The 24,468-nt window shown below is 41.4% G+C and overlaps 1 protein-coding gene across 4 annotated transcripts in view; it reads right to left on the reverse strand.

Annotated features, from left to right (window-relative positions):
- Nucleotides 1–2,134: 2,134 nt before the first annotated feature.
- Nucleotides 2,135–24,468, reverse strand: part of LOC148014382 (guanosine nucleotide diphosphate dissociation inhibitor 1-like) — a 46,471-nt gene continuing 24,137 nt past the window's right edge. The window contains exons 2-14 of one of the 4 annotated variants that reach the window (XM_087666183.1): nucleotides 13,978–14,095; nucleotides 8,768–8,830; nucleotides 8,595–8,678; nucleotides 8,379–8,486; nucleotides 8,001–8,173; nucleotides 5,263–5,374; nucleotides 5,085–5,165; nucleotides 4,456–4,518; nucleotides 4,279–4,380; nucleotides 3,256–3,380; nucleotides 2,957–3,167; nucleotides 2,658–2,732; nucleotides 2,135–2,564 (exon numbers count right to left, since the gene is read on the reverse strand). In XM_087666183.1, the coding sequence (XP_087522309.1) occupies nucleotides 2,514–2,564; nucleotides 2,658–2,732; nucleotides 2,957–3,167; nucleotides 3,256–3,380; nucleotides 4,279–4,380; nucleotides 4,456–4,518; nucleotides 5,085–5,165; nucleotides 5,263–5,374; nucleotides 8,001–8,173; nucleotides 8,379–8,486; nucleotides 8,595–8,678; nucleotides 8,768–8,821 (1,239 nt within the window). In that variant the 5' untranslated portion in view covers nucleotides 8,822–8,830; nucleotides 13,978–14,095 and the 3' untranslated portion in view covers nucleotides 2,135–2,513. The other 3 variants (XM_087666182.1, XM_087666185.1, XM_087666184.1) reach the window with 3 other exon arrangements.

A 24,468-nucleotide genomic window follows, 5' to 3' on the forward strand; every position in this document is an offset into this window, starting at 1 on the left:
CTCCCTTGCCAACCATGATAAGCTACCACCTTGAACTTCCTACAATTGCAACCAATCCATGTATTTTAAAGGCCTCCATTAAAGCCAAACTCAAAATTAAGATACCTAAAATCTTAACTTGTACACCTTGTCTCTAACCAAGCACCAACACATTCGTACTTTGTTCTCATCAATATTGTATATTATTCATGTGTTACTTAATGGTAGGTTTAACAAATATAAGCCACTTTATTGACTCAATTTTACCCAAAAGACAATTTTTTGCTGTAACTTTAATATAAACACATACAATGACAAGTTCTTTTGTTGCAACTTGCTTTCTTATACTTCTAAAAACTAAACAAGATAATTGCAAGCACAAATACATAGTTTCTTATATGTATAGTGCAAAGCAAAATTCAATAATAGTTTGTGATTCTCTCTCTATGCTTATAACTCGCCGTTGACCAAGTACCAACACATCTGACATGTTCCCATTAATCTTGTACATATGTATTGCATTATGAAGTGATAGCTTTAATGAATATAAGCCACCTCATCAATTCAATTGTAACAAATGTTGTAAGCCGAACAAGTTAGTAAACAAGTTGGTTTGTTGCAACTTGTTTTCCCATACTTTCTAAAATGACAAAACCAAATAAGACATTCGCAAGTCACATGCAACACAAAAACACACAATAATACACATTTCTTATGTTTTTAGTGTAGGGAAATCTAAGTGAGATCTAATCATGTGTATATCATTAGTTTAAAGCATAATTTGGAAAAGTATTATAACCCAAGATAATGATTTCAAGAATAGATCACTACTAAGAGTGGGAGGCTTTTTCTTTAAAAGCTCTAATAGATTAGAGTTTGATCTTGATAGATACATATTGTTCTCATTATCATACTTGTTAAATTTTAACCTGTAATTGCAAGAGTGGACTCACCATATGTAGTCACCTGCCTTAGGCCATAATGATGTCCATTTAGATATCCAACAGCACTGAAATTGTCTTACAAGTGAAGGTGCACCAAACATGCCTGATTTGGGCAATTCAAAACTAAAGACAGCTTTTGCCAATCTGTACTTTATACAAGTCTTTCGGCTATATTAGTTCATCCCTTAAGACCTATAAAGTTTATAACCTCTATTTATCACCCTCTTTACATACCATGGTGTGTCACAAACCTCCCCTATCAACCATGACATGCTGCCACCCTCCTCATCACATATGCCTTGCACCACTTTTGTAGTGCACTATCTTTCCTTACCATGATGTCACATGCAATCGCTGTTTCTTACCAGGATATCACATACCACCACAATCAATCCTCCTGGCCACTTAACACTGGGCGGTATGACATGGTTGGATGGTCGGATGTGTCGTGCAGTGGTATGTATGCCAAGGACAAGGGGTAACATAGAAGAGCAGGTCTTTCAAAAGAGGGCCATTATATGTCACAGCAAGGGAGGGCCCTTTGCCCACCATGGTATTACTTGCATGCTAATAAAACATGTCAGCAATAAAAACCAGTGTGAAAGGCAGCACTAGACAAGTTAAAAACTTGCATGCACTGTGGTAGTGAAAGTTGTTGCTCTGGAAGCCATCATCAAACCTCGGACAACTTGTACAAGAAAGCCTACTGATAGAGGCCATCTTTGTCATAGAAAGAAGACACTCTAATCAGCACCCAAAACACCCAAACAAGACTACTAAGCAAAGATACTTTGATGTCTACCCTAGGGACACTTGAAAATACCATAGAAACAACAGTTTCTCCACATCCAAACCAAGCAGAACAAGCATGCTTTACACAAATGATTGGGCAAGCATTTGCACAAATGATAGAAGCATGCAAATCAACTCAAAAAACCAGGCATTACCGAGTGATTGAGCAAGCTGTTAACTTACAACCATTTGGAGAAATGGAGGTACTTGAAAGCAAGTCCATGTTGTGACACTCGTAGCCCATGCAAGAGGAGACAACCATAGGGAGCATTTTGAGGCTGCGGCCTCTGTTTGCAATGGATGAAGAAACTAAGCTACAATAAAAGACAGATGCCCTCGAAAAAAATAATTTCGAGTCATCGCCAAAATCATACTAATGTGAAACACCCAGGAAGCCAGGAAACTCATGCGAGTACAGATTAAAGCATGACAAATAGAACTTCATCACCTATCCCTTGTACTAGTGTAATCCCGTCCCCATAGGCAATTAAAATCAAACCAACTACACCTTGAATCAAATGGGACCTGAGCATTATCTGCTAACATAAGCAGGTAGCTCTTCAAGGACTTAACTGTAATTGAATGTCAAAGCCAATGAAAAGCACTGAGAGGCCAGTAAGCAATGATTGGCTCTCAGAAAAATTACAAAATCACAGCAAGCTGGGGATGTGTTGTATATTAGGCTTAACTTTTAACACGAGGGAAGAACCAGATTTTTGTGTAGCGTGGTTGTATAACTGTCACATTTTACAGGAACCAGTGCAAATGTCCCTGAATCGTAAGAATGAAATCACTGTTCTACTCCTCAGCAGCGCTTGCTGCACTTAAATCGACACTCAGATCCAGGACCTGTGGCAGATCATACCAGAACGTTTATGAGAGAGAAGAAGCAAACAATGAAAAAGTTGCTGTCCTACCCATGAAAGGACCAAGGAAAAATACCTTCCCAGTTGTCAATGTATACATAGCCAGCACATCTTGCACAGTTGTTTCAAAATGAGTTGTTGCATCATAGCTCTGATTCATGAAGTTAAAGATCAGTAAAGCAGTTGACTGAAAACTAACTCTTTACAACCTTCCAAACAACATAAAAAATCTTGTCACTTTCAAAGACCATCTAAATGTTAGAACCTTCCAAACAACATAAACGATCTTGTCACTTTCAAAGACCATCTAAATGACCTGGAAATATATGACTCTAGATCTTCAACACAAAGCATTCCATGAAGGCAACACATTACTCTGGATATGAAGCAGTTGTCCAGTGAAGGCTCGTTTACTGGTTCAAATCTGTCATATGTATCGTAAAAAATCTCATCAACAGCTCCTAGAAGGTTGATTCCAGGCTGCAGTTCTGCCTCTGGCCTGTCTGTTTCAGCCTCAGTGGAGACAAATGCTATAAACTTACCCTTGGGGGCCACATTGTGTGAATATGAACAGCAAAAGACATACCTACAAACAAACATGTAAAGGCAAGTCAAATTAACTAGTAAGGAAACTAGACTTACAAAATTATCTCTAACTAGATGATCAGTCATACATGTCAGATTTGCGGCCTAGTTGCTTTTGTGGCAATATAATTTGTACTGATTGTGAGTCATTTGTGCTAGGGATTGGGTGACTCATTATGCAGATTGCACGAGCCACTTTACCAACTTTCCTGACCTGCAATACAACAGTGTGTTTACATGATTGTAGATTTTGGCATAGCTGCTTTGTATAGTATGCTTTGCTTCTTTTTTTTTTTAAGAAACCAAAAAAAGCAATAGGAAATTATGAATGAGATAATCTTTCTTCAAAAACTGATAGTGATAGGGAGAGCTGTACTGATATCACTCTCTTTCTTACTTAAAACTCATTATGAGGCAGTCAAACTTCAGATTTGAGGCATTGTTCACGACACTGCCCATAATTTCCAATTGTCTGTCTGGCTTCTGTTTCCCACCATAAATCTTTGTACATCCATAATTTGATTTGCGCACTGGATTTAAGTTGCTTGGATTTATAGACTATGCACTGATTTAAAGAAGGTCAAATCACGTCTCACAAGTGTATTGACTGTACATGTTATCCTTCAACAAGAAGAGAACGGGTTTAGGATTCGAAGTGTATCGCTTTGAAACTGCCAAATCATGTTTCATTAGCATATCACCTGGAAATGGCCCAATGTTGTCCCAACTTAGTATCTTGACAACCTGTCGCTTTGCAAACCATATTTGACCAACCCAAACAGCAGTTGACCCTTAATAACATGAAGCCAAAATTGACAACCCCAAAACATACAAAATGTTACTTATGGTTATGCCCTCAATTAGCAACCCAACCATGGTCATGCTCTCAATAGCAACCTACCCAATTATCTTACTTTTAACCATTCCTCCCATTTTTTACTTTCTTATGCATTCATTTACTCTACAAAAGAAATAAATGATCCTTGAAATCAGACCAGATTTAGACCATCTCTTTTCCAAAGAGTCAATTGTTATTTACACAACATAACATTTGGCTCACAGACTGGAGAAGCCATCCATTAACCAACTTTAACCCAAAGGGGAAATCTCACCTTGTTAGGAAGATACGATGGATCACAAACAACCTTTTCTGTCTTTGCAGTTTCTCCCTCTGATGTTACACCACAAACTTTCCCCTCCTCATTGAATTCTACCTACATTAAGAGTCTGTTTGACTTAGCAGCACACAAAAGGTGAATAGATTTTACTGACAGAGAAGCTAAACCCACCTTGCATTCTGGCTTGGAAAGCATGTAGGTGCCACCGTAGACAGCACTCAGTCGGGCAAACGCCTGCACCAAACAAGCACAATAAGATATGTGCAAACACCACAAACAAAAGTTTCAAAGGTAGCACTGCTCTTGAAATTTCCAACTGTAGAGTTAGTGTGTACGTGGGTAATGGATCATGTGCAAGTGCAACGTGACAGTGGTGATGCAGATTGTGCCAGGGGATGTGTTTAGTGCAATTGCAAGATTCTAGTGCACACTAGTGCACTCAGGTACATGCAAATGCACAAGGGTGTGTGCACAGCATACTGTGGGTACATACTAAGATACAATGTGGTGCGCGCCTATGATGTGTTTATATGTGTAGGGTGACAACGTGCGGGGGTTCAGGTCAGGATGCGAGGTATGGTGTAATTGGCAGGTGGTGCGCTGTGAGGCGCAAGGAATGTGCAAGCTACACTGACGCACATGTGCACAGTGCACTGTGATGTAGGGTGAGTGTTTCAGTGCATGTGTGCACCAGTTGCCTGTGGTGTAAGTGAGTCATTAGTGCTATCGTGCATCGGCTGCTTGTGCACTAGGACAAGTGTGACATGCAGCAATAACAAAGAGATGTGTAAGCCAGATACCTGAGGCAACTCTCCAAGTCCATACAGGGGGTAAATATAAGGGGATCCCCCTTGAAAACGAGCCAATGATTCAGCATAGAGCTGAAATCACAGAAAGCCCAAACACCATCAGTCTGTATAAATTCTATCTTCTGACACATGCAGAAGGATAAAACCAAAGGTCTGTAGACTTTTATACCTTCACTTTTTTAACGAACTCAAGAGCAGGTTCATCAAGATAGGCATCATCCCGGTGCAATGCCAATGCATGACCAATAAAGTCTACAGTATTTGCATCAAGTCCAAACTTCCTGATAATTGCCAAAATGTAAGAAACCCTTGTTTGAATTATTAAAGAGTGTGATATCTATGGGTAGTTCGGAGCTTTGTTACATCAGCTTGGTTATCTGAAAGTTGAAGTGTCATCAGAGACAAAAGCTTTGCAATAAGATATTCAAGAAATAAGCAACTTTTAACAGATGATTTGCTAAAGTCTTAACAGTGTCAGATTAACGTATGAATGGCATTTGTATAGAAACCAGTGAAGACCATTTCAGTTCAATCAATGTTATCCTGTAGATGTTAACAGCAATCCAATCTAAAAGAATAAATTACATTGTAAGACGCATTTTTCCAAGCAGAAAATGACTCCATCAAGACACACATGATCTTTAAACACACAAAGTTCTAGTTAAATCAACAGATCTTATTCTATCATGAAGCCTAATAAACAAATTTTGGAAAACAATGATGAAAACTCGTAAAACCTGGAGATGAATTGAACAGTATGCACGAGCATCTGTCCGGGCACTTGAAAGATACAACTATTCTTGTCCTTTGGCAAACTCATTCAATCAGGGTTGTCTCCGTACGTAGTATGGACTGATCCGTACAGTACGGTACGTATCTGTACGATTTAGTACGAAAAATGGGCACTTTTTGGCCCCTCTCCTTTAAGTCTACAACTTTCTTCTCGAGCCTCTTCTTTTTTTTCGTAATGGATGTTATATTTATAAAGTACTAAACAACAAAAGAGTTACAAAAGTCATGGCAAAGACGCAGAGGAAATTGCCATATGCCAGGGAAGTAAGTCCTCTCGAGGGAGTAAGTCAGAGTGCCGAATGAGATCTATCTACCAATGCAAGAGACCTTTAAGCCTAGCAATATGTCTCTGAACATTAAAGGCCGAATCAAAAAGAAAAGCATTCCGAATGGTCCAATTGTGCCAACAACCCCAGTATCTAAGAAAGTGGAACAAGATCTTCATATGCGGCTGTGCCGGTGTGGGGTATTTGGGCCGCACAAAAACCCAATCAAAAGGGCTTAGCGAGAAACCAACCACCGCTCGCCAAACTACTGACAAGAGTGACCAGATTTTCTTAGCGAGAGGGTAAGAAATAAATCAATGACAGGCCGATTCCAAACTGGTGGTGCAAAAGAAACAATTGCCGTTGGAGATTTGACGCTTGGAAAGGGCTGAAGCAAGAGGAAGACCACCAATCATCACCCTCCAAAGAAAGACTTTGCATTTGAAAGGTGTCTTGTTCAACCAGCTCTCCATCACGGTTACCTTCCACCATGACCGAGATTACGCAATCCCCATACAGTATTAGCTTTAGTAACCAGCCATTGATGAACTTTAATCAGAAGATGATACACCTGGTTAGCTGAAACCTCTCGAGCCTCTTCTCTCTCTCTCTCTCTCTCTCTCTCTCTCTCTCTCTCTCTCTCTCTCAACCTTCTCTCTCTCTCTCTCTAGCCTCTTCCTCTCTCTCAACCATTGTTGCACTAGTACCACATACAAAAGGTTTGATACTATACCATACTTTAGGTACCGTACCTTACGTATTAGTACCATAAGGTACCAACTCAATGGATACATCTTTCCCATTCGAACTGCACTTTGGAATGAGCTAAATGCTCCTTATATTAATATGATTCTCCTATGAGATTAGGTTATTTGAGATTCAAACAATTTAATTCAACCTTCTCTCTCTCTCAAGCCCACACTTCTCTTATTTGTATGATCATGCATGTATGATGTATCCACTCCCATTGTTATAAGTTGTACGTAGCAATAGCGCATGTTGCACATTAAGCATTAGGTTTTGGAAAGTTACCCTCAAGTACTCATCTTATATACTCTAATAGCATTGCTATTTAGACTTGAAATATCTATTGTATTATCTTTAGTCCAAAATAATCAAGTTTTTTTAATGTACTAATATCATACTGTACCTTATAAAATCTTAAGGTACCATTTAGTACCGTATTTTATCGTACCTTTTGTACCTGACAACTATGCCTTCAATTCACACAATTTCTTCAAAACAGTCTCTCTAAAATCCCCTTTTTATGCATACAAACTCATAAAAGAGTCCCTATCTCAGCCTCTCTAGACTCTGATACTCACCTGTAGTTCTGAAGCTGACAATTTGAAGACTTCAGAAGCCAGCAAAAATGAAGTATGGGCTCTCTCTCTCTCTCTCTCACACACACATATCTGTATTTCTGACGCTGACAATCTTAAGACTTCAGCTGCCAGCTAAAAAGGAAGCAAGGGCTGTCATCCTGTATCTCACTGACCTATCAAACAATGCCATCACAAACAGATAAGGCCCTTTCAGGCCTTTCATGGTAATGTTTTAACTGGAGCATATTTATACATTTCCTTATGGGCATTGTCATGTATTCAGGACTCTGTTAGTGATTCATCATCTCCCAATCCAAATGTCAGACTTACAAAACCTATCCACCAGATTGTACAATTGATGTGTCTTCTTTCTTTATAGAAAAGAACATGTTAGATACAACACTCATAGACCCACAAACAACTAACCCCTAGCTCACTTAGTTTGATTGTGAATATGCATCAGCTAAACTGTCATCCCTACATATGCCTCAATTAAAAGCACATAGATTTTTTAAGAGACATACGCAAAAATCTCTCGCGGAGTCACCCTCGTAAGGTCCAAACCATCATGTGTTTTTGGGTTGTTTTCCTCATAGTCTTGGACGTAAATAATAAACTTCCTTGCACGTCTCTTCTCAAAAAGGCCCATAAGGGGCGACTTTAAGGCCTCCACATCTGTTGCAGGAACTTGGTGGATCTGTGAGCATTGAAAATTTTATTAGTCAAAACGGATGACTAAGAATTAGTAAGGCCATTCCAAACAAAGACTGGATTTCAAATGTGGTTAGACTAAGGATGTCAGATCATAAACAAAGATGAATCAGAAATGCTTATCAGAGTCTTATCTATGGACAAGAAATCACAAAAGATTAATCCTTTACTAACAGAGTAAATCTTCTCACTTTTCCCTTGTTGAAGACATAGCTTCCATCCACTGCTTTGAACATCAAATATTTTGTCACGTCTGTGTGGATCAGTACTCGGACAAGGGCCCCATTAGCCATCATAAACTGCAAAGGCAGACAGCTAACCACATTAGCTAATGTACACAAGCATTGCTCTGAATGCTTACATCTCTGTAGAAGCAAACATTTAAGCCTCAACCAAAAGTTGAAAACCTTAGGAACCATGTCCACATTGTAATCTCTACTTGAACCTAGATGTGCAGGAGGTTTGTCATTTTCCTTGAATTTGGACCACAACTGCAGAGAAATTTCAAACCATTACATTCAATATGCTTGTTAGCATCCAAGCTTTGACCTCTTCTTACCAAACTGCAAGAAAAGAATACCTGTGTCAGATTGAGAGATGCTGACTCTCCACCATAATAATCATTTCGATCCATGTGTAGGACCTTCATTCATAGAAGAAGCAATCCAACATTCAATAAGTCATAACTAACTGGAATAGAATTCTATAATCGATCAAAAACCCATACATATATGCAAGTACATACGAGACACAGTCTGAGTTAAAGACAATTTTAGACAGTGCAGATTGCTGCAAACAAGCTGGCACTACAACCTTTGCATAGCCAGTACATATGAGACATTTAGTGCTTGAGGGAATAGGACAGAGCTTGGGACTAGAGGGCTTCAAAGTTGAGGGAAGAAAGCTTGAGAGCTTAAGAAGATGGAGAGAGGTTTACTCTTGATGGCTACTAGTGCATTGTTCAGTATGAGAAAGAGAGAGATGCTGATGATGCCCCACAAAGCACTTCACAAAACACCAATAATAGCTACCCCATCAATCATTCATAGCTGTTGTCTTGGCTCCATGATGGTGATCCCCTCTAGAAAGAGGGGGAGAGTAAAAATTTGAAATTTGAATGAGGAGACAGGGAGCAAATGTGTTGTGGAGGAGAGAGTGTGTGTGGAGATGTGTCTATAGTCAGAGAGAAAGCCCTCAGCCAGCTGCCAAAACAGTCCAAAAACCACCCACAAAAGGCTGGAAACAGTTGCCCAAACATCCGGACTAGAGGTCCCATCCATTGGACATGGACAGCCCCATCTAAGAGTAAGTCATACCCTAGAGTCTAGAGAGATGCCACATGCAAGACTAGCAATCCACCAAGGACTTTCATAGTGCAAGGGGGTTGAAGACAAAGAAATGATGAGGTATTGATGTCAATGTTGCAAACAGTGACTGATGTGCATGTGGATTCGGGTCATCTCTGTGATAGTGCACATCAGAAAGGAACAATGAACATGGAGTGAATAGGGTACAAGAAGACCAGCAGAACTCAATGCAACGAAGGAACAAAGCTGACAGAAACGCGAATATACAAGGCTGATCTCAGTCAGCCAATACACGAAGCACGAAGCATCTGTGAGGGCCCCACACTGAGGCAAGAGGATGAAGACAAAGTGGTGTGAGCTGGCAATGATCTGACCAGCTGACAGTGGAGTGGGAGGGAAACTATAACTAGGCAATCATGCTGAAACCGACCAACCTGCATAAAATGCCATGCAAGTATGAAATGCTGAATCAAATGATGCCTAGCTGCCCGAAATCCACCCTGCCATGGCAATAAATGCCTACCTGGAATGAGATGAAAACAGGCTGCCCTAGTGTGAAATGCAGGAGTGCACCTCCACCTAAAAGTGTCTAGGATAAATAAACTGACAGAGAAATATACCATTAGAGCTCCTAATGTCCTCTTCTGAGAGGACTTGAGGCTCATAGGCAGAAGATGACCAAACAAGAGGCACATGACTGTTAACCACCCCTCTCAAATCCTCGATGTGGCCAAACGCCAAAGGAGTGGAATGGACCTGAGGATGGCAAGAAGAGAGCCACTGCCAATGAAGTCCATCAATGAAGAATGCTAGCCAAGGTGCATATGATCCCCTCTCCCGATGAATGCCTGAACCAATGGGAGGCCACCATAGGCCAATGGGTTTGAAGAGGCCTCAAACATATCACTCTACTAATGTCCAATCATCGAGAATGGGTGAGCCAAGCCCCTAACCCAACTGAGAGATGATATCATGACAACAAGGAGCCATCGAAGGTGCCATAAATTGCCAATAAAGAGTAACAAGGACCAAGGGCCAAGGGACGGGCACGCAAGTTGTAGGGGTGGTGGCCAATAAAGAGTAACAAGGACTAGGGGCCATGGGATGGGCACGCAGGTGGTAGGGATGGTGGTTCAATGATGAAGGAAAGAGGTCACTGTATGAAAGAAAGACCCGTGGAAAACTACAATCCCAAAAAAAGCCCATCACAATCCTAGGAACCCCCCTTTGAAACAAGACGCATAGGAATTCACAATCGTATCTCTGAGATCATCCCCCTTTGAAAGGGTATTGGAGGAGATGGTGCGGGATAGGATAGAACCTATGGGATGGGTGGTGCACAAATGGAAATAGGTACAACAATAGGAAGATTCCTCGAACAGTTATTCACATTGAAAATGGAACCTGTATAATTGTAAGAGTGCATAGCAGAAAAAAAAGTGAACATGGAGTGAACAAAGAAGAAAAATGAAAGAAATGTAGGGGAGAGAAGAAACTCACAAAAGACTAAATGATACAAGGTAGCAATAGTCAACCCCAACATGCAGCTTAGAACTCAAAGCGTCAATGTGAGTGCTAGATAGAGGCAAGAGGATGACACAAAAATGAGGAGGCTGACTGAATTAAAAATGGATGAGTAGCATGAGGGGACTATAAATAGCCCGTCACATAAACTATCTAGGTCTAAAATATGGATGCCCAAATTAGCTCACCACTAACAAAATGGCCACTGTCCAAGAACAAAATGCATTGTGTCACCTCCACCAAAGTGTCTTATGTCAAAATACCAAAAAAAAAAAAAAAGAATTTGTATCCTTTTGATTAATTTGCATATGTAATTATTTATTGAAATTGTTTCCTTTGTAACTATTAGATGTCTAGAAAAGTGCATTAGAGCTGGCCACTAATGAGTGGTCATAGGTCATGGTGGACCCATGCAATGGGTTATAGACAAGACAGTACACACTTCCACCTGTATAACGACCAAAAGTCAAGCATATCAAGGTTAAGTACACACAACAAATGATTAATGCCTTGAAATGTGGCCTAGATCCGCCAAAATAGACAATTACAATCAACAAGATGGAATGATCATGAAATAAGTGTGCATTGTGAATGTGTAGACTGAAAGTTTAAAATGCATATATCATTAGATAGAAGTCATATGAAGATTCCAACATTGTTTTTATGTTATACTCAAAAAAAGCTTTCACATGACATCCATATTAGGGTTTAGGAGATCCCTAAATTTTAGGAGCCTTGGATCGACCTAAAAATGTGAGTTTTGTGTTTTGGCAATACTTAGTAAATTTGGTTGTTTTTACTTTTGACAATTTTCAACCCAAAAGGAAAGGACATAGAGAAACAAGTCTTAGGACACTTGTTACACAAGCTTCCAAGTATCCCACCACTTGTCACACCTTATGACATGTGGTTGGATACTTGTCTTGTGCTACTCTACTTTCCCTTTTGTACTAGCTCTCCCCTTTCTTCTATAAAGAAAGATTGTTTTTCCTCATTCTACATCACTTTTCTTAGTTGTTAACTCATGTACAGAAACTAAAGATGGCATAAAATTGGTTGTATTCATCTCCATCATCATTCTCCAATCCATAATCAAATGTCTCTATATTTTCTCCTCTTTCGTTGTTATTTTACAACACAGTAAACCTATAAATATTCATTACAACACCTCCTTCTCAAGCTCTCTTCCATTTCAAGAACAAGAAGAAAGCTATATCAATGCATTGCAATTCAACAACAAAGAAAGGCTAATTTTTCCTCTTTCTACTCTCCTCTTGTAAAAAAATCAATTGTTTTTATTGCACAGTAAGTGGTGCATGTGTGCATGTAAATCTTACACATCTATGAGAGAGTTCTCCTCGCTCTTAGATTGATTGTAACAGAGCTCTTTCCTTAGGGACTCCGGTTGAGCAAACACGCACTTCTTCAAGGGGGTTGCCCATCTTCAATCCTCAACCTGTCTCCATTTCTCTTAAGCGCTCATGGCCATGAGTTTCTAATCATCACCCCAACACTGGTAGCGCTCAACGTGAGAGTGCACAACGGAAGAGAAACACAAACACAAGGAGAGAGAGAGAGAGAGAGAGAGAGAGAGGAAGCAAAGGATGAAGGAAGAATACTGCACGGACTGAAGAAGAAAGACGATACAATGATGATGAACTGATCAGTCCCTGCATGCAGCCCAAAGCATTAATGAGGGCACCAAATGAGGCTGATGATGATGGTAACACCAAGCACAGAGAGTCGAAGTGTCGGAGTGTGCACCTGCAAAGGGAAGATTGAAGACTAAAGAGTGTGTGTATCTACCAAGTGGGGGGCTGGCTATAAATAGCCAAAAATACCCAAATATGGCCGACCTTCATCAGGGGAGGTCATAAATGCTGGTTGACCAAGAATAAATGCTGGTCAATGAAGGAAAAAATGCCCAAAAAATAGAGGTGACCCCGAAAAAATCCCAGATGACAATGAGAATGTTTGATAGGTGTAGGCAAATTCTAGAAAACAGTAACTGGCCTAGGAATGCACACCGGAAGGCAACAAATTAAAAAAATACACCTAAGCTGCGATAGCTCCTATGTCTACATTAGAGTCTAACAAGAGCTCACAACTAGGAGATGACAGACTGACATAACAAACATAAGCAGACTAATACCCCCTCTCAGATCTTGGGAGTGTTTGAAGACCCCACAACCTCATATCATGAAGCATAGAATCCCTAGGCAAAGGCTTCATGAAGAGATCCGCCGCAATGTCCTCCATGGGACAACAAGCCACCGCTAACTCGAAATTCAAGATCCGCTTGCAAACATAGTTTTATTGAACCTCGATGTGCTTCATGCAAGCACAAAACACAGGATTCTTAGCCATAGGTAAGCACTCTAGTTGTCCACACGCAGCTCTATAGGTCCAAGCTAAAGAAAACCAATCTCTGCCAACATGCAACGAAGCCAAACAATCTCCACAGCTATAGAACATAATGCACGATACTTTGCCTTTCTAGAAGAAAGGACCATAGTAGGCTCCTTCTTGCTACTTCATGAGATAACTCCCAATGTAAGGGAGAAGACATAACCTATAGTGGACCATCGTGAATCCACATCACCTACTAAGTCACAATAACTCCAACCATAGAGGGTAACCCCCTCTCTACACAAGATCGCATAGGATCAAGTCCCCTGTAAATAACAAAGAATGCAAAAGGCCGCTCTCCAATGCTCCCGAGTGGGAGTCTTCATGAAAGAAGACAACAATGCCACAACAAAAGAAACATCTGGGCGAGTATGAATAAGCCAAATGAGGGAACCAACAAGACACCTATAACAAGTGGCATTTGTAAGGGAAGCTGCAATTGCCAAAAGCTTGGACTTTGGGTTCATGGAGCAAGAAATAGGCTGAAATTCAGCCATACCAAACTCCGAGAGAAGTTCAAAAATGTACCTGTGCTATGAAATAAAAATACCTTGTGCCATCTGATAGATCTCCAAAGCCAAGGAAGAAATGGAGAATCCCAAGATCCGTCATGTCAAACTTCTATCCCGAAATCTCTGGAGTACGATCAATCTCCAGAGTAGAGCTCCCTGCAATAATAAGATCATCCACGTACAAGATGAGCAAAACACACCTCTCACCCTCAACCTTGAAGTATTGGTTGGGGTCATGAGCATAGTTGTCACGTACAAAAAGTATGATACGGTACGGTACGATAAAATATGGTACTAAATGATACCTTAAGATTTTATAACGTACAATACAATATAAGTACAAAAAAAATTTAACTTGATTACTTTGGACTAAAGATAATAGAATAGAAGTTTCATGTCTAAATAGCAATGCTATTAGAGTATACAAGATGAATACTTGAGGGTAACATGCCAAAACCTGATGCTGCATCCACAACATGCACTACTGTTACCTACAACTTACAACTACATAGATGGAAGTGGATACTCATACATGAATGATCATACAAATAAGAGAATTGTGGGGTTAAGAGAGAGAGAAGATTGAGAGAGAGAGACAGAGAGAGAGAGATGAGAGGCTAAAGAGAAAGAGGGTGTAAGAAGCTTGAAAGAGAAAGAGAGAGAGAGAGAGAGAGACACTTGGAAAAGAGAGAAATAAGAAAGAAAAAATTATAAAAAAAAGAAAAGCTGATTAAAAAAAGAAAGTTGTAGGCTTGACGGAGTGGCCAAAAAGTGTCTATTTTTTCGTACTCAATCGTATGAATACGTACCGTACCGTGCCATACAGATCAGTCCATACCACATACAGAGACAACCTTGGTAATGAGCGAATCGATGGAAGCCACTCTATAGAAAGAATCGATCAATCCTCTGGTACTAAGCACGAGGAGCCTGCTTCAGGTCATACAAGGCCTTCCGCAACTTGTAGGCATGGTCCTCCTTCCCCTACACAAGAAAACTGGCAAGCTATGAAACATAAATCGCTTCCTCATGGACACCATTCAAAAAGACAGACTTGACGTCCATCTGATAAACAGGCCAGTGGTGATGGGCTGCAAGAGCCAAAAAAAGCCAAATAGTAGAAGCTGTAGGGGCAAAAGTCTCAAAATAGTCGAAACCTGTCCCTTGAGGAAAACCCTTGGCAACAAGCTGAGCTTTGTGCTTTGTCCAAGAAGCCATCTACCAAGTACTTGGTCTTATAGACCCACTTCACACCCATCACCTTCCACCGCGGGGGACGTGGAACCAATTCGCAAGTCTGATTATGCTCAATAGAATCGAGCTCCTCTTGCATTGACTGACGCCAAATATCCTATGCAAGAGCCTCCTCAACAAAGTAGCCTCACTCGCATGAAGAATCTGTGACATAAGAGCGTAGCTCACACAAAGTGAACTATTCTAGTGGGCATGTAAGCAAGCGGATCTGCATGGACCTGAAATAGCAGCAGGAATGTGAAAAACACTTGAATCCTGCATGAGCAATCGGTACCAACGAGGGATCCGAATAGGTTCGTCTTGCTGCGAGGGAGACTAACTAGTCTCCGGTACCTGTAATTCACCTATCTAGGGTAAGGACTCCCCTTCACCAAGGGAAGGTAAATCCTCCTCATCTAAAGAAGGCTCCCACTAAAACCAACCTTCCATCTTGGAAAGGGTGGTAATTTCCCAAATAAGCACTAAATTACAGCAATCAACAAATGAACATAACTTTAAATTTACAAATTACCTTGATAATCTCAGACATTGGACACCCTATTGGCCCAAAATTGTCGTTTCTTTAAGTATTTCTTTAACTTGACTACTAATGGAATGGGTACAAGCTGAGATTCACAATCTCCTATGTTGTTCCAGAAGCCCCTTTTGCTGTAGCAACAATAAACAATCAATTCCGACCAATTGCCCTTTGATTTTTCACCCAAGGCGCACAAATGAATCTCCAACTATCCAAATGCTGCCACAAATTTCAAGTACTCAATTCGGTGTATAATGCCTTCACCAATTGGCACGCGTCTTGAGGTGGCTATTAACCACTAATTTCTGCAAAAATTTAGGGTTTGCAGCATAGATCTCTCTACTATCCACCAAATTTGATTAAAAACTGATACAAAAGGCTCAAAAATGCTGAGATTGACTGAGCACAAGCAAGAGAAGGTAAGAGAATGCCCGAAGTCTCGCCAGCCATCAATTGCTATCACAGGCTTCAAGAAGCCTCAAAATTGCTATCGCTTGCTAATGATTGGTCTTCTTCTGCCCCTGGTTGCCTCAAAAGGTCCTCCAATGGTTGTAGATCAAACCAACAGTATCTCCTCTCTCTCTCTTGCTGGCCGAATACACTGAATCCCTCTCTCTAGCCTCCAAAGACATTTTTAAGTCTTGCCTGGGCATTTTTGCCAAGTGGTAGCCTTCTAAACCCATTTTCTAGCATTATCCAGTCATTTAATTCATTTTCAAAATTAAACAATTCTCAAAATTAAATTCAACCCTTCTAACCCTGCCCAAAATTAAATATATCCATCCAAAATTTAATTGGCTAGACCATTTGCAACCTAAAGCAGTCCCCAACCTTTGTTTGCTAGCATTAATTAATTAATTAATGCTAGTCCTAAGTGTCACCACTCACACTTATTGGTCAAACCACTGTCCTAGGGTCACATCTAATACCAACGAAATACCAAAACCCAGTCAGACTAGCTTATCACAACTTTTGCCTTTGACACCCACTACATCCTAGCTTGGTTTGTTACCATGAAATAATTGCCATGTACAACACATGTGCTAAACAACCTTGCACATTTGATTAATAACTTTGTCATAATGACATGTATTTTTTAAACCTCACTTAACATGTGGATTATTTTTTTATCACATGGTTAAGTAAATGTTACATATGTGAAGTGTAGCTAGGGTTAGAGTAAATTTGCGAGCCCGAGACCCAAGGAAATCACGAGATGCTAAAGGCGAAAGTTGTTATAAGTTATGCCACACATGTACTTGGTGGTATCTGAAGCTAGTTGTTGGCCTAGGTCATTCATTTGGCCGTAAGTATTAGTTGGTGACACTAGAGAAGTGGCATTTCATGATACCTAACACCTTGCACACTGTGCATGTGTGTGCGAACACCTAGTTGTGGAAGGGGAACAAATTTGAAATATTTAAAAAATGATAGATTTGACCGCCGATTCGTGATCCATGGCCCATCTGGTCACAAGTGACCTATCGAACAGGTTGCAGTCTGTCCCGTCAGATCACCCATCACAACTCGTCCCATCTGCCGCATGGTCTTGGTCACATGCATGTCCCATGTGGCCCTCGTCGACCTATCGCCTATTGCGCCTGCAGCAGGCATTAACAAAGCTGCCACCTGTTGATCCCCTACTCGCTACGCCTCTCAACTACCAAAGCTGTGCACGCTGGTCCGACTACCTCCATCAAGTAGTCAAATGTTGAATCTGGCCTACAGCTGCTAAACACTAACTACTGATGCCGACACCTCTCACTTGAGGTCGCCTAACTAGCCTGTCCAACTTCAAGAAGTGTGCACTCCTTAAGCTCTGATACCACATTGATGGAGATTTGACCGAGCTGAGAGTAAATGTTACGAATAACACACACACACACAGAGTAGAGAACGGAGAGGGGAGAGTGAGCACAACACACTTGATGTTCGGTACAAAGACTAGCATAGCACTCTTTAGGTTTTGATAACATATATAAAGTACAAGAACTATAGGGGTGCGTTCACACCCGAACATGGTAAAAGGCACGATGAGCCTTTATTTCCAACATTTGGGCAATCCACAAACATATTTTTTCACTTGCTCATGAAGGGCTACCTCGCAATATAAGAAGTTATAAGCAATGATGCATCCCAAATCTTCTTATTATACTGCTCCAAATTCTTACATTCCTTAGCATCCAACTTATTCCAAGCTGCCATGATGTCCACCTCAAAGGTACTTGGTCAACCAATTTGATGCTAATATTTGCTTGAATTGTACCCACGTTGATGGTGCTCTATCTTGCATCAAAAGAGTGGACCACCACACAATGCATTCCCTTTCAAGAAAGAGGCTGCCTTTCGAATCTTTGAGGACTCGATGAAGTTTCCCCTTGAATAGGCTACATCAAACTGCCAAATGAAAGTCAAAGCTTTCAACCTATCTTGTGCACCCACTGAAGGACTCAAATTTCATTGCTTTTCCACCCTCATCATAGTTTTTTGCTGCCCCTTTGGGTGTCAAGTTGTCATACACTAGCTGCTACAAAAAGGGTACACTCATTGAATTTACATCAAAACCAATACCAAACGGCGCATTTGCATGAACAACACTCATTCCTTGAGCCCCATAAGCATTCGGGGGTGCAAATGCATTACCAAGCTCACTACTTTGCGCCCAAGCATCAAACCAATGCTGCCATACATAGGGTTTTGCACATTTCCAACCATACCTGAATACATTGGACCTTGCACACCGTGCATTGGCTACTACATACCATAGGGATTTATGCCATACATTCCCGTATGCGGTCCATGTCCAACCATAGCATGAAAAATCATTCTACCACCAAAATATCCTGGCTGCCCCATCATAGAATACATACCTTGTTGTCCAAAATCCATTGGATTGGCACTTCCATGATGGCCTTTCATTTGCATTCCTTGCCCCATAGGTACCAATTGTTTTATTTCATTTGCATATTTGGAAGCTTCAAATCAAGGTTTTGGCATTACCTTTGGTGCACCTTGTTGTTCCGAAGGTGTAGAAGGTGCCTTTTTCTTCTTGCCTTTGTTGTCGTTCTTCGCAGCATTCAATGAATTGGGTAAACTAAGGATCCTTTGCTAATTCAGCGAAGAGATTTGCTGCTATCCTCATCTCATCAATTCCTCTTCACTTTGCTGGTCATCAACCTCATTATGCCTTGCAGGCCCTGCATCTTGCCCAACAACAATATTTTCAACTTGTTATCCATAGATTGAGCCTTGTCCAAGGTTAGACATTGCATTTCCTTCATTCCCATGTGAATGTTCATACTGAGAGACATCATCAGTGCTTGATTGCATCTCATTGTATAAAGACATATTACTGTAATTTCTCATATGAGAGCAAAAATCAGCACTAGAACAAAGCTTTGTCTTGCAATCAAGTACCTCAAGCCCACCAAATCAAGGGATTGAGTGGTATTCCGACAATGAAGCAACGAAACCAGCCTTCCGTCATTCCCTGATTAAGCACTTAACTATAGCAATCAACAAATGAACATAACTTAAAATGCATAAATTACCTTGATAATCTTGAACATTGGACACCCTGTTGGCCCCAAAACTAGTGCCCCTTTCCATATTTTTTTACCTTAATTGCTAATAGAATGAGTACAAGCTGAGATTCACAACCTCCTTTGCTATTCCAAAAGCCCCTTTTGCTGTAGCAACAATCAACAATCAATTCCAACCAATTGCCCCTTGATTTTTCACCCAAGACTTGCACAAATGAACCTCCAACTGGCCAAATGTTGCCCCAAGTTACAATGAATGGGCTGGCATCTGAATTCCCTGCCAATTATACAAATTTCAAGTACAAAATTCAGTGTATAATGCCTTCACCAATTGGCGCACACCTTGAGGTGGCTATCAACCCCTAATTTCTGCAGAAATTTAGGGTTTACAACATAGATCTCTCTACTATCCACCAAATTTGACTGAAAACTGATCCAAAAGGCTCAAAAGTGCTGAGATTAACTGAGCACAAGCAAAAGAAGGTGAGAGAACACTAGAAGAGAGAGAAATCCAGGAATTCTTCACGAGAAAGGCCTTCAGATTGGCTGCAGCCTATCAAATACTGCCCAAGAGCTGTTGCCTACTACTAGGAATGCCAGAATTTGCCATCGCCGGCTCCAGGAAGCCTCACAATTGCTGCCACCTTCTACTGATTGGTCTTCTTCTGCCCTTGGTTGCCTCAAAAGGTCCTCCAATGACTGTAGATTAGACCAACAACATCTCCTCCCTCTCTCTTGCTGACGAATGCACTGAATGCCTCTCTGGCCTCCAAAGACGTTTTTAAGTCATGCATGGGCTTTCTAAACCCATTTTCCACTATTATCCAATCATTTAATTAATTTTCAAAATTAAATAATTCTCAAAATTAAATTTAACCCTTCTGACTCTGCCCAAAATTAAATGTGTCCATCCAAAATTTAATTGGCTAGACTATTTGCAACCTAAAGTGGTCCCCAACCTTTGTTTGCTAGCATGCTAGTCCCTAGCATCACCACTAACACTTATTGGTCAAACCACTATCCTAGGGTCACACATGATACCGATTGACCACCAAAACCCACTCGCGATAACATATCACAACTTTTGCCTTTGTCACCCACTACATCCTTTGGATCCTTGGCCTGTTACCATAAAATAATTGCCATGTACAACACGTGCTCAACAACCTTGTACATTTGATTAATAAATTAATCAAATGTTATCAGCAAGATTTAAGCATCTGAAAATTTCACATTCCTATGACACCCCCTCTGATGGCTGATCAGCCCTAGAAGACTCCGAAGGGGAGGCTTAACGGATGGAAGTATACGACAAAAAAGTAGTAGTCGCATCTATCAAAGGTGGTAGGAAAGCCGGAGTAAAGAGTGAAGGAGCAGGGGAAGGAACTAAAGACTAGAAAGGGGCGCGAAGAGGCAACCTGCAAGGAAGGAGAGGAACTAAGGGTAGGGAAGGATCAGTCGATGACGAAGAATCATCGAGAATAGAACAATCAATAGGATCCTCGGAGGCCAAGGCTCGTCCAAAATCACATCCCTGTTCACCTCAAGCTTCCGTGTCATCGGGCCGTAGAGTCGATAGCCCTTCATGGTACTGTTGTAGCCCCTGAAGATAAGCTTCTTGAACTTTGAGTCAAGCTTTGTCTTCCACTTCTTGTCCACATGGACAAATGCATCAGATCCAAAGATGCAAAAGTGAGACATGCAAGGCTTTTGACCAAAGAAAGCCTAGTAGGAAGTCATGTCCTATCAAACAGAAGTCAAGGAACGATTGCGAATGTGAACCATAGTAGCCACCACCTCACCCTGAAGGATATAAGAAAGACCCAGATACTTCAACATTAATCGGGTCATCTCTAACATGGTCTGATTCACACACTCCACCACATCATTCTCCGAAGGTGTGTTCAGATGGATATACGCCACCCGAATGTCATGATCTTTGCAAAACCAAGAGAAGAGATTAGAAGCAAACTCTCCACCATGATCACCTCGTACGCCACAAACTTTGGAAGTAGTATGTGTCTCCACAAGCGCCTTCCACTCACAAAAACACGAGTATGCCTCGCTCTTATACTCCAAAAAATAAGGCCACAAATAACGACTTAAGTCATCTACAATCAATATGAGATACTTGGCCTTCCCAAGGGAGGTGGTGCCCATGGATCCACAAAGGTCGGTATGAACCAACTCAAGCAAGGTAGAAGCCCTCCTAGTGGCAACCTAAGGATGTGGCTGGCTATGTTGCTTGCCCCTCAAACAGCTAAGCCACAAAGTATAAATAGAAGGAAAGTCATGAAGTCCCTCCACCATCTTCTTTCAAGAAGTCTGTCGTATAGCGTCAAAATTGAGATGACCATAGCGAGCATGCCAAAGCAGCCCAAGCTCATCGAACGACCTCATGGCTAAGGTTATGACCGTGTAAAGCCCACCCTCCTAGGATTCTGTCCAAATAACGGCACTTGTAGAAGCATCCTCCACTATCACCACATCCTGTATAAATACCACACAGGTACCGAGCCATGTAAGACCATGAACAAACAAGAGGTTAAAACCTAAATCCGGTGTATAGAGAATTTTGATCAAAGAAGAATGTCTGTCTGGAAACAAAGGAATAGTCCGCACTCCTTGAATGGGATTTGTAGAGTTGTCAACAATGGTAACTATGTCCCTTCTGGCACTCAGATCCTGAAGCCAATCTTGTTTATACGTCATGTGAGAAAAGGCCCCACAATTAACGAACAAAGGCTTCTCCTGAGCGGAAGAAGCAAGAGTTGTATCCTCCTCATCAAATACATGTAGAAAGACAGACTTTGTAATCAACGGGGCAACCTTCGAATCCTTCGAATCCTCCTCCTAAAGCTTCAAATGGGGGTAGTTTTGACAACACCTCTCCAAGGGGATAACTGCCCTTCCCAAAGTGTGGGCACTTCAGCGGCTTGTCCTTTTTCTCATCCTTCTTGTCCTCCTGCTTCTTGTCCTTGTCCTGTGTCTTCTTCATCTTTTCTCCACCTATACCTGCAGTAAATGCCTTGGCGGAGCCAGAGCCATTGGCCCAAACCTCTCTTAAGTCACTTGTCATGCTCCAAAACAAGTGATGAAAGCTCCTCCCATAAGAGTGTGTTGTGGGTCCTCAATGTGATAAGGATGATGTAGAAGACATCAAACCAAGGAGATGGCAATTGAGTCAAAAGGATCACAACCATGTCTTCAAAGGATATCATCCGACCAAGAGAGGCAAGCTCACCTCTCATATCCTCCATCTTCATGATGTGCTCCTTCATAGAGAAGAAATCATCAAGACTAAGCATCTACAACCTCTTCTCAAGGAAAGTCTTACGGGCAAACATCTTGTGTTGATACAAAGACGCAAGCTTCTTCCACACTTCCGCCACAGTCTTCAACCGTTGAACATGTACAAGGACAGAATCTTGCAAACTCATAAAGAGAAAGGATCGGGCTCAAGAGTTGAGCCGATCCCACAAGGCTACACAATCCATAGAAGTTCCATCTGTTGGATCCTCCTTAGGACAAGGGATGGAATCTCAAACAAGAGCCCAAATATTGAAGGTGTCAAGTATGCACTCCACCTTACACAACCACAATGAATAGTTTGAACCATCAAGTTTGTCTTCTTTGGGTAATGAAAGTAAGGCAAGCACCTACACTAAGGCAATCAAGTACGGCATCTTCACTAAGGACGGAGCCTTCTATGAAAGATGAATAGAAGGGAAGCATGTGCAAACGGGGGACTCCTCTCGCTAACTATAATCACGATCACTATGTCTCTGCTCAAAAGACTGTCTTGAAATAAGCTCCTCCTCTATGTCATCAAAGCTCGTGAATTCGTAAGAAATCTTCGAATCCTACAATCACACAAAGAACTGCATTTATCAAAGAAACAGCCATCGATCACTAGGAAGCTCTCGCCTACACAAAAAGCTATCATCTACAGCAAAAAGTTGTCACCTATGCCTAAGAAGCTATCACCTGCAACAAGGATGTTGTCTACACCAAGAAGAGGTCAGCTACAAAATGCAAATCTGTGTTTTGTACAAAACGCAAAAAATTGGACCGCCTAAGACAATTTCGCCTTGTTCTAGAACACCTGTACAGTGTGTAAACGCAAGCTGAAAATCTGCATTTATAAGATCTGAGAAACTCCTCCGTGACGAAAATCTCTTTTGCGAAAAATCTCTAGACTATGCCCTCACTTAGGCGATGATACCAGAGTGCGCAATGGAATAGAAATATGAACATAGAGAAGCACAGAGAGAGAGAGAAGAAGTAAAGGAAAAATGAAGAACACCACACTAACTGAAGAAGAATGTTGATACAATGGTAAACTAATTAGTCCTTGCACGCAGCCCAAAGCATCAGTGAGACCACCAAATCAAGCTAATGACGATGGCAACACCAAGCATGAAGAGTCGAAGTGTTGAGAGTGCACCTGCAAAGGGAAGACGGAAGACTGAAGAGTGTGTGTGTCCACCAAGTGGAGGGCTGGCTATAAATAGGAAAAAATACCCAAATATGTGTTAGAGATCAGATCACAGCCAGTGCAGTGGCAGCCAGTGCAGTCGGACAGGCAGCCGCAGTATGCAGTCGGACTGCCACGTGGCAGTCCGACCTGTGCAGGCAATTTTCTGGCACCCTATTTTCCCAGATTTCTGGCTATAAATAGCCGACATCTCCAGCAGTCTCCTACACTTCTCTACTCGCAGATTACAGACTGGTGACACGCGCAGATTCCGTCTCTGTTAGCAGATTTCAGACAGGAGACAGTGCAGACTGCAGTGGACTTCGAGGTGAACAGCAGGTTGCATCGTTGAGGTGGAGACACGCAGTCCAGCGCACTGTGCCTGTGTATATATCTGAATATCTTTGTATTCAGCACACTTTATACAGCAGATCTTCATCTTCCACTGTCTCTTTCTCTCTCTTCTCTCTCTGCGTTCTCTCTCTCTCAGTCCTACGCTTCCGCACCGCTGCACTCTGACATGGCATCAGAGCAGTGTTAAAGGGCTGACTGAGCGCAGAATCAACCTGAAGAGGAATTTCTATCGTGACACAAATTTGCGTCTTTTGCGTTTGAGGGCAGACAGGAGGGCTGCGCCTTGGAACAAGGCTGAAGCGAGTGTGGGCGCACAGGAAAGGAGTCCAGGTGGTGGATTTGCTGCTGTTTACTGCTGTTTGACGCGGAGGAAGTTTGAGTTTTC

This window comes from Lygodium microphyllum, chromosome 25, assembly GCF_053477565.2.
Source record: "Lygodium microphyllum isolate KBCC chromosome 25, Lygodium_microphyllum_v1.1.10, whole genome shotgun sequence".
Classification (NCBI taxonomy): Eukaryota; Viridiplantae; Streptophyta; class Polypodiopsida; order Schizaeales; family Lygodiaceae; genus Lygodium; species Lygodium microphyllum.